The sequence below is a fragment of the Canis lupus genome, chromosome 1 (genome assembly GCF_048164855.1).
Source record: "Canis lupus baileyi chromosome 1, mCanLup2.hap1, whole genome shotgun sequence".
Classification (NCBI taxonomy): Eukaryota; Metazoa; Chordata; class Mammalia; order Carnivora; family Canidae; genus Canis; species Canis lupus.
This window is the reverse complement of record NC_132838.1, coordinates 38,667,796-38,685,340: the sequence shown is the minus strand read 5'-3', so window position 1 is coordinate 38,685,340 and position 17,545 is coordinate 38,667,796. Positions and strand designations below refer to the sequence as shown.

At 32.5% G+C, this 17,545-nt stretch overlaps 1 protein-coding gene across 3 annotated transcripts in view; it reads right to left on the bottom strand.

Moving 5' to 3' along the window:
- ADGB (androglobin) overlaps window positions 1-17,545 on the bottom strand; it is a 161,521-nt gene that overhangs the window by 101,290 nt on the left and 42,686 nt on the right. For all 3 annotated transcript variants that reach the window (XM_072827003.1, XM_072826994.1, XM_072826985.1), the window contains exons 6-10: window positions 15,429-15,568; window positions 12,674-12,760; window positions 6,017-6,246; window positions 3,800-3,940; window positions 2,166-2,260 (exon numbers count right to left, since the gene is read on the bottom strand). In XM_072827003.1, the coding sequence (XP_072683104.1) occupies window positions 2,166-2,260; window positions 3,800-3,940; window positions 6,017-6,246; window positions 12,674-12,760; window positions 15,429-15,568 (693 nt within the window). The remainder of the gene's footprint in view (window positions 1-2,165; window positions 2,261-3,799; window positions 3,941-6,016; window positions 6,247-12,673; window positions 12,761-15,428; window positions 15,569-17,545) is intronic.

Below are 17,545 nucleotides of genomic sequence, written 5' to 3'. Positions count from 1 at the left end.
TTAGTGAACTATGGAGATGCTCTCAAGAAGTGCAAGCTGTGGACACTATCTTGGCACTCTACCTCTGACTTATTGCAGCTCACCAGGAGTTCAGAAAAGAGCTTTTTTACTATCTGGAACCCCAACTTTTTGTGTCTGCAATCAGGGGATACCACCAGATAGTCTGGACATTTGTATGCCCTAGAACAGTATATATTTGCATAATTTTAAAGCTGCTGCTTATAGATCTGGCTTCCAAACTGCCTGAATCCAAGTGCTAAGATCCTCTCCTTAGAGATGCTGACAGGTCTTAGCACATCCTCACTGATGGGAAGCTATTAAAAATATAATGGACTGCCTGGACAAGCACAAGATTTAAGAGACAATCAGAACCGAGACTGGGTTCATCAACTACATGGAGCCACTCCTTCAACCCTGGGAGAGATGATTGTTTTGTCAACTATATAGAAACTAACCCAGATAATTAAGCAAGATGAAGAACAGAGGAATATGTTTAAAAACACACACACACACAGAGAACAAGATAAAAACTCAGAGGAAAATCTTAATAAAAGAGAGCTAAGTAATCAGTTTGGTAAAAAGTTCAAGGTAATGGTCATAAAAATGTTCACTGAACAGGGGATAAAAATGTATGAACACAGTGAAAACTTCAACAAGGAGTTGGAAACATAAGAAAGTACGCAACAACAGTCAAAGAGCTGAATAATACAGTACCAAAACTGAAAAATACTCTAGAAAAGTCCAATGGCAGACTAGATGAAACAGAAGAAAGGATCAACTAACACAGAGACAAGGCAGTGGAACTCACCCTATTAGAGCAGCAAAAAAGAAAACAGAATGATGGGATGTTACTTAGCCATAAAAAGAATGAAGTCTTTCCATTTATGGCAACATGGATGGACCTCAAGGGCATTATGTAGAGTGAAATAAGTCAGAGAAAGACAAATGCCATCTGATCTCTCAGATGTGGGAATCTAAGACAAAACAAGCCCAGAGAAAGGGAACAGATTGGTAGAATTGTTAGAGGCAGATGGTGGGGGGTAGGAGAAATGGGTAAAAGAGGTATAAATTTACATATATATATATATATACATAAATAAAAATTCCCATAATTTTAAATTATGAGAAATCTATACATGCCATGCCAGTATGAAATATTATGTTAAATATTTAACATCATGGAAAAAAATTAATGATATAGTATCAAGTGAAAAAGCTGGCTTCCAAAATTTAATAAATTCATAAATTTTAATTCCATTGTGTAAAAAAAGTACATACATATATACACAAAATATGTGCACAGAAGAAAAAAATAAAAGGATAGGTGCCAAAATGTTAGCATTGCCTATGTCTAGGTATTTGTACTATGAATATTTTAATTTCAATGTCTTTGTGTACATTTTCTAAATTTTTTCTAAACTGTTATATTTATTAGAAAAATCAATTAACAATTTTTGTGTGTATTGTCTAAAGATACAAGGAGGTTATAAGAATAGTTTAACCAACTGTGGATCTGAGTTCACTTAAATCATCTCATGTTAAGAAAACATGATCTGATATGATCTGTTTATGGAAAGGTAATTTATTATCATTTAGGTACATTTACATGATTCTTACTGAAATATGTAACTCATATGCCTTTCTTTTGCTTAGAATGGAAAAAATGATACTAATACATGAGTCTACATTTATTTATTTATTTTTTATTTATTTATTTATGATAGTCACAGAGAGAGAGACAGACAGACAGAGACACAGGCAGAGGGAGAAGCAGGCTCCATGCACCAGGAGCCCAATGTGGGATTCGATCCCGGGTCTCCAGGATCGCGCCCTGGGCCAAAGGCAGGCGCTAAACCACTGCGCCACCCAGGGATCCCTACATTTTTTAAACGAGGAACTTTTTGCAATCATTTAAGATAATTTTGAATGTTTTAGGTCCCTGTGTTCAAGTATCTAATTTTTTAAAGATAAGTAGACTGAAATCCAGCAATAGAATTTTAGTTAAATTCTGATATACCTTCTACAACAAATAATCTCTCTCTCTCTCTCCCTTTCTCTCTCTCTCTCTCACGCGCGCGCACACACACACACACACACATACTCATATACATACACACACGAACACCCCATAAATGGTACTGTGTTTCCCGGCCTTGAATGCTTACCATTTTTTCTAATGAAAAGATTTTCTTTTCAAACAAATAGAGAGGAGTAAAGGTAGCATATACAACCATGTGAGGAGACTGTGTTGCTGAAGAACCTGTAAAAAAAAAAAAACATATATCATGTCATGGACATTCTAGCCAAATGGGTCTATCAGTAAATCATTTCAGACTGTTTAAATTCCTTAATGAACATATTTTTGCTGGTGAAAAATAGGTAAATGACTACATGTATTTAACAAATGTTAAATCTCACATATGCATCTGTTTTATAGAACACCTTAGTTTTTACCTTCATTATAATACCATCTAATTGCTTAAGAATTATTTATGTCACTATAAAAAAAAAGTTATCACAAAAACTCTAGCTATCAGTCAATGTCACTTAAAATAGTTTAAAATTGAAATATTTTAGCTTTCATAGATAAAAACTTATTTTGAATTTAAAGAAGTCCAGAACTTTCTATGTTATTTCCAGAAGAAAGAAAACATAAACAAAATAATCCTTCCATGAAGAAAGAAAACTAAGTAACTTAATTTCAATTGCCATATACATGTATATATACATATTAGGCCAGGAAGTTCCTATGTGTGAATGTATTTATTCCTTTCCAGTATAGTTAGCATACAGTGTTCTTTTAGTTTCAGGTATATAATATGGATTATTTAACATTTAGTGCTTCTGAGTATCACTTAGTTTTTCACATGTTTCTTAACAGACCTGAAATTACTATATTTGATTCAGTATGCTTTTGTTCTTTAAAGATTCTGGCTAAAATGGATTAATTAATTTTCTTCTATTGTTTTTATTTTTAATTACAAATTTGTTTAATCCCTTTACAAATCCAAGCACTAATATTGAACTATATTAGATATTTATTAAAGAATAATATTTTAGAGCTACAAAATATAAGTTAGATGCGAACCCAGGTTGTCTCTAGAATAGATTAAGATGTAAAATATACCAAACGTAGGAAAACATATTTTTACATTTAAAAATTAAACTTTGTATATTTTTCATGGAGCATCAGACCTGAATCTAGGCTAATTTTATATATATACATATACATAATATATATAATATGTATATATACACACACATATATATAGTATATTTATGTATATAGTTTATTTGGAGTAAGACAAATACTAATATATATTTATATACACTAATATGTAATTCTACTTTTTATTTATATAGTTTATATGATTACATATTAATATTTATGGATGTTATACTATATATCATATATCTATTGTATTTTATGTAGTATGTTTTCTATATTATACTATAATAACAATATATAATATATTATTTGTGATACACTCACTAATACATAATATATACATTTACTAGTATATATCCTCCTCCCTGCAAACACTTCTGTGACTGTTGTACCATAAGAACTTGGACAACCCAGACTTCTGTTTCATATGTAAGACTTTGCCCCCATATGAATATCACCTTGAGAGTTTAAAAATTATGGGCAAACTTGAGCAAGTTTATTTACGTATGCCAAAATAGGAAATACACTATTGTGTCCCAAAGTTGCATTCCAACTTTATAAACTCCAAAGTTTCCCAACATTTTAGGAAACAGCTAAAATAGTTATTATTCTAGGATACTGGAAGCTTACAATCTGACAGAGACTGCAGAGAGTACTGGACATCTGATGAGGGTCTTGAAGTGTGAAGTGACCATTTGAATTTTTCTTTTTCCTTTTCTTTTTCTCCATTTTTACTCTTCTTCTTCCCAATGTCTTTTGCATCTGCTTTTTCTAACATATTAAAAAATATATATGATAAATCTTTGAACTACGAACTTCAAGCTATATTATTTATTCAGTATTATATTCAAAGAAGGCCAAAACAATAGTTATTTAAATGAAAAACAATAGCCACAAATTTCCCAAAACACTACTCCCCTCTAATTAGAAACATCAAAATAAAGCAAGAGAAAACTTAGAAAATTGACAATGTACTGTCAAAGACATGAAGAATTGATTATTGACTACACATTTTTTGTTAAATGGAGATGGATATAATTGCATATTCATTATATTCATTTGAATATAATTTACATTATATATTAATATATAACTTTATATATTATATATAACTTTAGGCTAATTTTTCCATTTAGAATTAGGCTATTTTTCTCATTCCTCCTACTGCATCACTAGGTTTATATCTGCTGTTTTCTCCCATAAAATGCTCTTTCCAAAATCGCTCATCTTCCTCAAGAAATCTCTTGTCTTTGCAAACATAGCTCAAAATTCTTTAGGGAATTCTTCTCTGATGACCTAGACTAAGTATGAACTCCCATAGTTTTTTGTATTTTCCTTCAAATCTCATGTCTTAGTATATGGTTATGGCTTTTAAAATTAAAATTAATGTTCCTCTCTCACACTAGATCATAAACACCAGGAGATAAGTTCCACATCAGATTTTGTTCACCAGGTTATCGCTAATTCCTGGAACATTTATTGGTATTCAACCCAGCAAGTACTACATCTGAATGGATGGATGAACAGATGTTAATTTGTGATACATGAAAAAAGCCTTTTAAGTTCCAATTAATTTGAGATATGCTAGGTAAAACAAATTTAATCAGCCTTTTTGTTTTGTTTTCTTTCGTAAACTAATGCACATCAGGTCATTTAAAGAAGAGCTTATGATAGGCAGATATCACTCATACACTTGATCTTGGTGAATTCTTGAGGAACATTTAGAGTAATAATTTCTGTGTTTCAAATGCTGGTAGGTAAGATCTTGATAAGGAAAAATTGGGACAAAATATCAATATTTTCTAAAACAGATATTTGACAGGACGCCTGGGTGGCTCAGTGGTTAAGCGTCTGCCTTTGGCTCAGGGCTTGATACTGGAGTCCAGAGATCAAGTCCCACATCGGGCTCCCTACATGGAACCTGATTCTCCCTTTTCCTGTATCTCTGCCTCTCTGTCTCTCATGAATAAATAAATAAAATCTTAAAAAAAATAAAACAGATATTTGAAAGATGATTATAGATGCTCTCAAGGTATATAAAAAAGCTGAGTATATTTAATTCTACTTTACTATAAAAACATTATAATTCATATGCATAGCTATGTGAAATACTTTAGAAAATATAAAATAATTATTCAATGTTTGTCACTACAAGATCCTACACTTTGTAAAATAACTTGAAGTTATTTTATTTCCAAATTTGAACTTCCACCTTACAATAAGTAGTCAACAAATCATAATCCAATCTGTGTCTATTTCACATTTCCTTGGTAGGGAGAAAAAAAAGACAAAAAACAAGACAAATTTCTCCTTTTCAGTTTTGCTCCATCCCACTCTACATATAATATAAGGAAGTGTGTTTGATGGAAATTGAAAGCTTAATGTCTCTTCCTATATTAATACTATACTACTTCAGTATCATCAAAATATATAATTGCCCTTGATTTTTAAAGACAGCAAAATATGGAGTGCCTTGGTGACTCAGTGGGTTAAGTATCTGCCTTTGGTTAGGGTCATGATTCCAGAGCCCTGAGATCAAGCCCTACAGTGGGTTGCCTGCTCCCTGCCTCTCCCTCTGCCTGCTGTTCTCCTTACTTGTGCTATCTCTCTGTTAAATAAATAAATAAAATCTTTTTTAAAAAGACAGTAAAATATTAATAACTAACATCTAGTAAATAACATTACTAGTTCTAAAATCCTAGAAAGATAGGATCTTAATTATTTTCACAACACTTACTAAATGATAATCACAATATATAATCATTAAATTCAGCAATGATTATAGAGCATTTATATACTATATCCATATTAAACATATGAATTACATTGTAATATAAAATGTCTTACCCTTTGGAGCTTTGTCACTTTTCTCAGGTAACTTTAATGCTGTCGATGAACCTTCAGGTTTGAACTCTTTCCCATCCTTTACTTCTTTACCATCCTTCACTTCTTTCCCTGGTTCTTTTAATTTGCTATCTATCACAGTTATTTTGCTTTCAGAGCTGGACTCAACTGACAGCTTAAATTCAGGCAATATTTCTTTCAAGAGCTCCCATACTTTGTCCACATATCCTGGGCTTAGATAGAACACATCCACATTAACTTCCAAATTACATTTTTTAACACCACTATCGAACATCAAGAAATTATTGACAGAAAAATCAATTTTCTATTCCACGAGACTAATTTCAACAGTTACTTCAAATTTTAGTTAAAAACACCGTTATACATTTATCTATTCAATAAGCTTTGATTGAATGTCTACTGTGTGCTGGGCCTTGCTGATGGAAAGAGACCAAACACAGAGCTCTGCTTCAAGATGGTGGTATAGGGTTCTGAGCTTAACAATTCCCATGGCACATGGAGTCTAGAGCTACATATGGAATAACTTTCTCCAACAAACAAGCCTATAACTAGCTGAGTAGCTTCTACGTATCTGGAAATGAGAAAAAAAAAAAAAAACCCACACTGATGCAGCAAAAGCTTCCTGAAAAGGGAAGTTCATAGTGATAAATGCCTATATCGAGAAACATGAAATATCTCAAACAATTTAACACCTCAAGGACTAGGAAAGGAGAGCAAATAAAACCCAAAACTATCAGAAAGAAGTAAATAACAAAGATCAGGGTAGAAATCAATGAAGTGGAGCTGACAATACAATAGAAAAAAATCAATGAAACAGAACATTTCTAAGCAAAACATTTGTTCAAAGAACAAATGAACAAAATTGATGAATCTTTAGCTAGACTCACTAAGAAAAACATAGAGAAAACTCAAAATCAAAAATGAAAGAGGAGACATTAAAACTAATACTATAGAAATGCAAAGGATCACAATACAATCTATGAACAATTGTATGACGACAAATCAGACAGAAGAAACATAAATTAGAAACATACCATGATTGAATCATGAAGAAATAGAAAATCTGAATAGACCAATTACTAGCAAGGAGATTGACTCAGCAATAAAAACAATCCCAACAAACAATACTCCAGAATGATAGGGCTTCACTGGTGAATTCTACCAAACAATTAAAAGGTAATTAACACCAATCCTCAAATTTTTTGAAAAAAACTGAAGGAATACATTCTTTTACAAGGCCATCATCATTTTGATAACAAAACCAGACAAGAACACCACAAGTAAAGGAAATTACTGACCAAAATCTCTGATGAACATAGATGCAAAAAGCTTCAACAAAATATTAGCAAATAGAATTCAACAATACATTAAAAGGATAATACACTATGAACAAAGGGGATTGATTCCAGGGATGCAAGTAAGTATGGTTCAACATTTGCAAATCTATGTGATACATCACATTAATAAAGTGAATGATAAAAATCACAAAGTCATCTCAATAGATGGAGAAAAAACACTTGACAAAATTTAACATCCATTTATGATAAAAACTCTCAACAAAGTGGGTATAGAGAGAACATACATCAACATAACAGTGGCTATATATGACAAGTCCATAGCAAGCATCATACTCAACTGTGAAAACCTAAAATCTTTTCCTCGATATCAGGAAAAAGACAAGGATGCCAACTCTCATCATTTTCATTCAATAGTATTGCAGGTCTTAACCAAAGCAAGTAGATAAGAAAGAGAAATAAGAGATATTCCAAATCAGATAGGAAGAAAAAAAAATTGTCACTATTTGAAGAAAACCCAAAAGATGCCACCAAAAACTGTTAAACTAATAAATGAATTCAGTTAGGTTGCGGGATACAAAATCAATATACAAAAATCTGTTGCATTCTACACACTAAATGAATCATCAGAAACACAAATAAAGAAAAATATCACATTTAAACTCGTATCAAAAGGAATAAAATACCCAGTAATAAATTTAACCCAAGAGGTGAAAGACTTGAACACTGAAAACTATAGGACATTAATAAAAGAAATTGAAGACAACACAAATAAATGGAAAGACATTCTGTGCTCATTTATTGGAAGAATTAATATTGTAAAAATATCCATACTTCCCAAAGTCATCTACAGGTTGAATGCAATCCCTACAAAATTCTAATGACATTTTTCACAGAAATAGGAAAAACAATAATAAGATTTGTATTGAACCATAAAAATCTCTTAATAGCCAAAGCTATTATGAGAAAAAACAAAGCTGGAGGCAACACTTCTTGATTTCAAACTATGTTAGGAATCTATAATGATCAAACAATATACTATTGACATACAGACACTTAGATCAATGGAAAACAATAGAGAGGTAAGAAGTAAACCCACCCATATATAGTCAATCAACTTAAAACAACAGAGTCAAGGATACACAATGTGAAAAAGCCTTTTCAAGAAATGATGTTGGAAGAACTGGACAGTCACATGCAAAAGATTGAAACTGGAACATTATCTGACACTATACACAAAAATCAGATCATAATGGATTAAATACTTGAATGGATTAAAGCTCATTATACTGTTTGACCATAAAACTCCTAAAAAAAAAAAAAAGGCTTCTTGACATTGGTCTTGATACTGGTTTTTTTGTTGTTGTTGTTGTTTGTTTGTTTGTTTGTTTTGGATTTGACTCTAAAGGCAAGGGCAAATAAAAAGTAGGATGATATCAAAGTAAAAAAGCTTCTGCACAGCAAAGAAAATCATCAACAAAATAAAAAAGCAGCCTACTGAATGAGAGAAAATATTTACAAATCATATATGTTATAGGGAATTAAAAATATATAAAGTACTCATACAACTCAATAGCAAACAAAACAAACAACAACAACAATAAAACCCAAACTCTCCAATTAATAAATGGGTAGAGGATCTGAACAGATAATTTTCAAAAAAACAAAACAAAACAAAAAGCATACAGATAACCAAAGGTACATGAAAAGGTATTAAGCATCACTAATCATCAGGGAAATGCAAGTCAAAACTACAATTGGATTTTACTTCATAACTGTTGGAATGGCTGTTATCAAAAACAAACAAGCAAACAAACAAAAAAAAAACAAGAAATAACAAATATAGCAAGGATGTGGAAGAAGAATCTTTATGCATTGTTGGTGGGATTGTAAATTGGTGCAGCCACTAGGGAAAACAGTATGGAAGTTCTTTTAAAAATTAAAAAAAAAAAACAAAAAAAACTACCATATGATCCAGCAATTCCAATTCTGTGTTATTTGAATAAAAGGAAAACACCAATATGAGGAGGTATGTGCACAACTGTGCTTACTGCAGATTTATTTACAAGAGCCAAGATATGGATAAGGAAGGTGTCGGGTGTGGGGTGTGTGTGTGTGTGTGTGTGTGTGTGTGTGTGTATATATTACTCAGCCATAAAAAAGATTGAAATCTTTCCATTTGTATCAACATGGATGGATCTAGAGGGTAAAATGCCAGATGTAAAAAGTCAGACAGAGAAAGACAAATACTATATTATTTCACTTATATGTAGAATGTAAAAGACAAAACAAAACAAAATAGAGGGGATCCCTGGGTGGCTCAGCGGTTTGGCGCCTGCCTTTGTCCCAGGGCGCGATTCTGGAGTCCCGCATCCGGCTCCCGGCATGGAGCCTGCTTCTCCCTCTGCCTGTGTCTCTGCCTCTCTCTCTGTGTGTATCATAAATAAAGAAATAAATATTTAAAAAAACAAAACAAAACAAAAACAAAATAGAAACAGACATATAGATACAAGAAATAAACTGTTGGGTATCAGAGGGGGAGAAATTAAGGATCAGGTAAAGTAGATGAAGGGATTAAGAGGTACAGATCTCCAGTTATAAAATAAGTCATGGTGATGGAGTGTACAGTATAGAGAGTATAGTCAACAATATTGTCATAACTATATTGTAACAGATAGTCACCGAGATTATCTAGTAACATATGAAAATGTTGAATCGCCATGAGGTATGCCTAAAACTAATAGGATATGGTATGTCAATTATATTTCAGTTTAAAAAGGCAAGGTGGCAAAGTGCTCTCTATTCCAGATGAACTATACCAACATCAGAGAAATGTGCCTAGAAACTAATCATCTCTTCATTTAAAATTGTCTTTTTATATCCATGCAGACATATCATTGATTGTGCTTCTATTATATAGAGAGTCAAGAGTTTTTTTTTTCCTTTTCAAACAGTACAACTGCACTAATTGAAGGAACACACAAGAGATGAGGTCAAGAACTGCACGTAGACCAGTGGTTCCCTTTGGTACTCCCACAGGAGAGTGGAAGGGAAGGTGTCTGTTGGAAATGCCACAGAACACTTTAGTCCCAACTGATTTAGTCCTAACTGAACATGGAAAAAAGTTCTAATAACCAACATGAGTTTGAAACTTCAGCACTCTAAATCTCCTTGACTCCTGTAAAACCATGAACACAACTACAGATCCCTAAGAGGCTTTCTCTTTACATTCTCATCCTTCTTGGTAACAGAAACATCCTACTCCGAACATACCATGTGTCTCTGGAAATATCCTTCTCCTGCTTTCACTAGATGGCTCCTTCCTTCCTTCAAACAAAATCAGTCAACAATAAAGGCTCAGACCAAGTAGGAACATCTCCATGAACCCCTACCTGACCCCTGCCTGCAACCTTGGCTGATAAAGATAGCTTCCATATTTCAACTTAAATGTTTCTTGATAATCATCTATACACTATTTCATGACAGCCTTTACAGTTAATATTGCATATGTATGCACAAATTAACTTTGTAATTTTAAAGTATAATTGTAATTTAAAAGTATATGAATAATGTAAAACGTTCATAGGAAAAAACTCTACAAATCATGACATGCATAGATCAAAATGTGTATTTTTTCCTTTTTAGTTGTATTTAGGAGAAAATTGAGAAATTTGAATGTTTGTATTAGTCTCACTTATTCATCTTTAGACTTTTCCCTATTTTCAAAGGTTGATTACTATTACACATATATCTAGATAATATTAAATAATCTAGTGATAGTCACTAGAAAAGGAAAGAAACTTATAGTAATTATGTCTGTACCACCATACAGTAGCTACTTTTTCTATCACCTGCTCACTTATCTTCAGAACAACTATATAGAATTGGTTATTTTATCCCCATTGTACATACGAAGAAAAGGGGGCCTACCTAGAGAAGTTACATAATTTGCAAAATTCACATAGCTTGAAACTGGAAGTGTCAGAACATAAATCTAGCTATGGTGCTAACTCCAAAGCTCAAGCTTTCTCCCCTTATATTATTTTCATAAATTTCATAAGCAACCACAAATTCATGCAAATTGAATATCTAAAACTGCTCAAAATTTTTATTATTGATTTTAAGGTGGCCTCCTTATAATTATGAAAGTATATGAACATTTTTCCATTATCATCTATGATTTCAGTGTCTGATTCTGTCAAGAGACGATTCACAATTTCTAATCGACCGATTTTCTAGTTGTGAATTATTTTGATCTATTTCTCTACCATTGCCCAATGGACTTTCACATCTCTGCTTTCTTTATTCATTATCACACAGGAAAAATTAAGGCAAGATTATAAGCATTCCATAAACTCTAGATAGAGATAAAAATTTAGAAAAGTCCATACTTTTAAACCTCACTACATTTCTACTTCCCTCCATTAACATTGCCCATATTATGTCAAGAAATATTCTCTTCTCTTCGATATCAGAAAAGGATTTTCCATGACAAGACTGAAAAGGGTGTTATCTAGACCTTCTCCTACAATAAAAACATAAGATCAGCTCTCCCTTCAGGAAAGCAGTCCTTGGAGGAAGGGATCTCCCCTTCCATTTTTCTTCCCCCGCAGATATGTTCATTTGAACCAAGCAACAGCCAGTTTATCCTGCTGAAAAGATGCTTCAGATGGTAGGATCCAAATTGCTGGGGACTGAATTCAATCTCCTCTAACCTGAGCCTTTTGGGAATGGTAGCTTCCTAAAATGAATCAAAGATCAGAGATGATCCAAGTTGATAACTGTGCTATAGATTTGATCTTATAAAAACCAAACCAAAAGCTCTGGGCTTCGCTGTCCTCATTTGTAATGACACATACCCAGCTGATGAGATCACATGAATGATTAAAGGATATTTTCAGGACTGTGTTTTTTAATTAGAAATGATACATTAAAGTGTCTAATGCCTAATAGGTGTTTCATTATTATTATTTCCTAGTATGTGTAGTTAATTAAAAGTTGCCTTTATGTTTCTGTAGCAACTGTGTAAGTATAAAGGGATGCATATAAATATTTTACCATAATAAAAAATTAACATTGTTTTAATATTTGTAATTCAGATATTTAAAGATTAATTAAATGCATAGTCTTTTTAAGAAAACAGAATTTATTCTGAAATTCTCCAGAAATTATATATAATACTATAAAATATTATTTTCACAAACATTCTGTAGTATGTGTCATTTCTTGACATTTTCTTAAAGACTAAGAATATCTTAGTTAAAGATTAAGAATATCTTAGTTAAGCAAACATTACTGGAGACGAAGGAAAAACAAATATGAAGAACTTAACAGTAAAACTTACTGGAGAGAAATCACCTCTGGTAACCATCCTGTAAGTGCATGGATAACAGTGAACTCCCCTAGTTCTCTCCTTTCTGCTACATGGATACTAAAAAAGCAAACAAAAGTATAGTTACTAACATTTGAAAAGAAACACAGAGAGGTATAAGGACTAAGAATCTTTAATAAACAGTGATATGATATGATGATAAAAAATGTAACATTGGTTATTACATATTAAAATATAAGAAAATACTATTCTAACAAAACAGATTTGTTTTGTTAAAGCACTTAAGGAGATTCAAAGATAGAATTTCATATTTATTATAAAAATATGCTATAGGGATGCCTGGGTGGCTCAGTGTTTAGGCAGCTGCCTTCGGCTCAGGTCGTGATCCTGGGATCCAGGATTGAGTACCACATAGGGCTCCTGTGAAGAGCCTGCTTCTCCCTCTGCCTATGTTTCTGCCTCTCTCTGTCTCTCTCATGAGTTAATAATTTAAAAAAGATATGCTATAAGCCTTATTTTTAAGAGATACAAATTAATAATCATGTCATATACACAAAACATTCACAAATATGTTATAAAATATATGAATTTAGATTATATATATTTTTATATTCAATATATTAACATGGTCTTTAAAAAATAAAACAGTGTCTTTTATCTTTCTGATATCAGTTATTTTAAGATGCCTTTGAGGCTCTATATTAAATCAGTCTCATACCTGGCAGGTCAAGATAGGCATCAGATATCCCTAAATAAATTCTTAGATAATTTCAGAGAGACCAGAAACATCTGTTCTATCCTATACAAAAGAGTAGATATGCCACCATAGCATAAGGTCAAATAAAATTGTGAATGACCAAATATCACTCTTTCCATTTGAGTCCTCCTGTTTTCTGAAGTGATTAATCTATTTACATATAAATGTGCTCATTCTGGCCAGGGGTCACAACTTCAGTCCATCATGTAGCAATAGTGGTGATTGGTGGTATTGACCATACATGTGCTTTTTCAGAAAGAAATCTTATTACCATAGTCACATGTTCTATAATTTATAAATTTGCATAGGTTCATTGTTTATAGATTATGAATTTTGATGTGTCTATAATATATCAGAGATAACAAAAATCTCTTGGGGCATTTCACAGTCTAGTCTAAACTCCTCTGTGGAAAATCATATTTAGGAACAACTATGCAAACCTCATAAAGATAATATTCTGTCCTTTTCATAGCTCACAATGATATTGACATAATTACTACATGTTAATTTTTTAATGTAGAAAGCTAAAACTCATATGAAAATAATTACTATGGACTATAAAATCTGTGAAAAATAAATACACAGACAGATGCAAATTGTACAACACAATACAGGTGTCCACTAGAAAGCTTCAGAAATGTCTTACATTTAGTGTGGTCCTTTATTTTCATGCTGGATTCATCTGGTTTTTTTTTTTTAATAAAAATAATTCTATTTCTTAGGTTGCTATAAAATTCTATGCAACTATCTCTTTAAGAAAGACACAATGCCACTCCCAACTTTCCAGGTCACATGTTTAACACTTCACTGATGTTAATTCAGCTCTAATTCTCAGAACTTCAAGTTAGGTCTGAGAATTAGGAACATGAGAAACATTATGTTCTTTCAAAACAAACAAACATACCTGTCACCAGTGTGAATACTTAGTACAATTCAGCTACCTAAAAGATCTGGGCTGAGTTCTTTTAAAAAATCATTGAAATTAAGAGCTGTGAACTAGGTGAAACAAATTCCAAACAGAGAAATCAAGGGTTGACGATAGAAAACAGAGATGACAAGGATGGCAGTAGGAGTGGCTGGTTTTGTTGTGTAGCCTTCGGAAAAAAAAAAAAAAAAAGGAAAATCCATGAAAACCTGAGCAGGCTTCTGATGGACAAGGCTCTGTTTACTGAAGGGGAGAAGGCTGAGCTTTGAGCAAAGTAGTCTCTGTTAGAGCATGTGGGTGTTCAGTTGAGAATGAGATGCTCCCACACCCTGCAGGAGGGCAAAAGTCATCAAATGCAAGCTGGATGTGAAAATTCTCCCAGTCAGCAATGATACAAAGTTGCCATGCTTTGGCAAGTTAAGCATCTAAGCTATTTTTGCATGGTTAGGGTGGGGATGGATTGACCTAGGGTCTCTAGATGGAAGCCAAGAGAATAAGCATGGCAGACATGGCCTCTATGTTGGTGCACAAGACCTACAGGAATGGAAGACACAAGCAAATTTCACAAGAGCATTGAAGCAAATATGAGTAGTTTTCATCACAAATGTATTAAAAGGAACCAATGTTACATGAGGAGCAACTGACATCCCTCAGAAGAGTTCAGGTTTTCAATATTAGTAAATTTTTGCTGCATATGCAGAAGCTAAACCTTGAACTGGATTCTGGGATGTATTATTCAGTATTTAGATGAACCAATATTATCTCCTACAAAACAGCTTCTTTCTCACATTAAGCTGAAACATTATTTTTCATGATTACTTGCTATTCATCATAAGAAAGCATTGGATATAGAATAATTTTTGAGTATTGTCTCTTGAGAGAATTTTGTCTTTTTGCTGGCTAACCCAATATTTCAAATTAGTGGTTTTGGCATATTCATTTTTATATTAGAATATTCATGTTGTTTGGAAAGCTCTTTTAAATTGATTTTTTTTAAAAAAATAAAGCTATGTAATATAGCTGTATAGTTGTTTGCTGTTTGTCTTTTTGTTTTTATACGAGTGATCATTCTTCCTTCTACATACTCAACATTTGCCAGCTTAATGATAGCTTTACACAAAAGCATTGGCCAGAGTTCAGATTCATAGGTTGTGGCTGGAAGCAATAGATTGTTGTCTTCATCAAAAGGCAGAAAATCATCAATAGTTATCTTTCTCCAGCAACCCTAAATATAAGAAAAAATGAATATGTCAGTGATTTACATTCTTTTTTCTCATCCATTATTGTACACCACTGATGTTACTCTTTACTGCTTTTTAAATTTTACTTTATCTTCTTACATCTAAAGCCTGGCATACTGGTTTTCAGTTCTACTGAAGCTGAGAATTTTTGTTGACCATTTTATTTAATATCAGCACATCCGTAACTATATCAATAGCATCACTATTTATGTGTTCTTGCAAACACATTCTTGGGTGCCCCACCTGCATCATGCAGTAATGTGTTATTGTTAAAGTGTTTCAAATAGCAGAACCAAAACATTATACTGCCATGGATAATTTTGGCTGTAATTAATAACTCCATATAGTCATAACACAAATTCTCCAAATATAAGTAATTATTTATCCTGCTAGACTAAGTGGTATTAAACTTCCAATTGCCAGATTCCTTCTACTCCTAATTAAAGATCTAATTTTGATCTGATGAAGTTAATACTTTATTTAATAAAATCATTATATATTTATCTGTATACATATTACTTCACAATTAAAAGTTTAAAAAGACAAATGATAATATTAATAATTATGTCAAAAACTATATATTTTTTAATTTTGGTTTTACATGCAAAATTTTATCATAGATTTATTCTTTTGAGCAAGAAATATTTTCAGTAGTGATACAGACATTGTGAACCTAAAGACCTGCACAACACATGGCCTAAACCATTGACTTGCAAAGAATCTAGTGAGGGAAGACCTATATGCAAACAATATGAAATATAATGTGTTCAAAGTGCTCTAGGACCAGAAAAGAAAGTGTGACAAATATTGCTGGTGGAAAGCTTCACAAGAAGGTAACATCTGAACTACAGATTCAAAAAACAGTCTACAGTTCCCAAGTAGATAGGAACAATAGGGTGAAACATGGTTTCTTTGTATGGCATGTATAACTGTGAGTTGATACGCCTTCTTTCCTGGTTGCAGTGTCTTTCTTTCTTCCCTAAGAGATGATATAGGGCAAGACAGGGTTGAAGCACAGGTGTTTGGCCACTCTCTCTTCTAATTTCAAATGATATGACCCAAAGGAATACACAGTGAAATAAGTCAGACACAAAAGGACAAACATTTTATAATTCTACCTATATGACATATACGGAAAAAAGTGAACTTACAGAGACAAAAGGCATAATAGAGGTTACCAGGGGCCAAGAGAAGAGGGGATTGAGAAATTATTGTTTAATAGATTTAACAGGTACAGTTTGTGTTTGGGATGATGAAAAAGTTGTAGAAAGAAATAGTGGTGATGGCTGTACAACATTGTAAAAATATTTAATGCCTTTTAATTGTACATTTATAGTGGTCAAATGCTAAATATTACATTATGCATATTTTACCACAATAAAAAAGTGATAATAGCAGTACCCTTTCTTTATTTTAATTTTCAAAAAAAATTTTTGAAGGAACCAACTGGATCCCTATGAAGGAAAAGTTTTAAGCTGCTATAAGAACTTAAGTTAAACCAGTTCAATGAGTATCATCTGCTTCCATCTGATCAATAACATATTTCAATTGAGAATGCTTTGGGAAAAAAAAGAGAATGCTTTGATTACTAATTACCATTGAACTATAAGTCTACATAGATGAATTGCATGGCATATGATTGCATCTCAAAACCGCTATTGTGAAAAATACAAAGGGATAAGTGTTCAATATTACATATCTAAAACATAATTTAACTGGACATAATAACGTTCTTAGGACTTTTTTATTCTTTAATATTAGTATATTGGTTGGGGTGCTTCCTTAAAGCTTATGAAGAAATTAAATATTATATATATAGGGGCACGTGGGTGGCTCATTCGGTTAAGGGTCAGCCTTCAGCTCAGGTCATGATTGCCAGGTCCTGGGATAGAGTCTGATTCGGGCTTCCTGCTCAGTGGGGAGTCTACTTCTCCCTCTCCCTCTGACCTTCCCTGACTCAT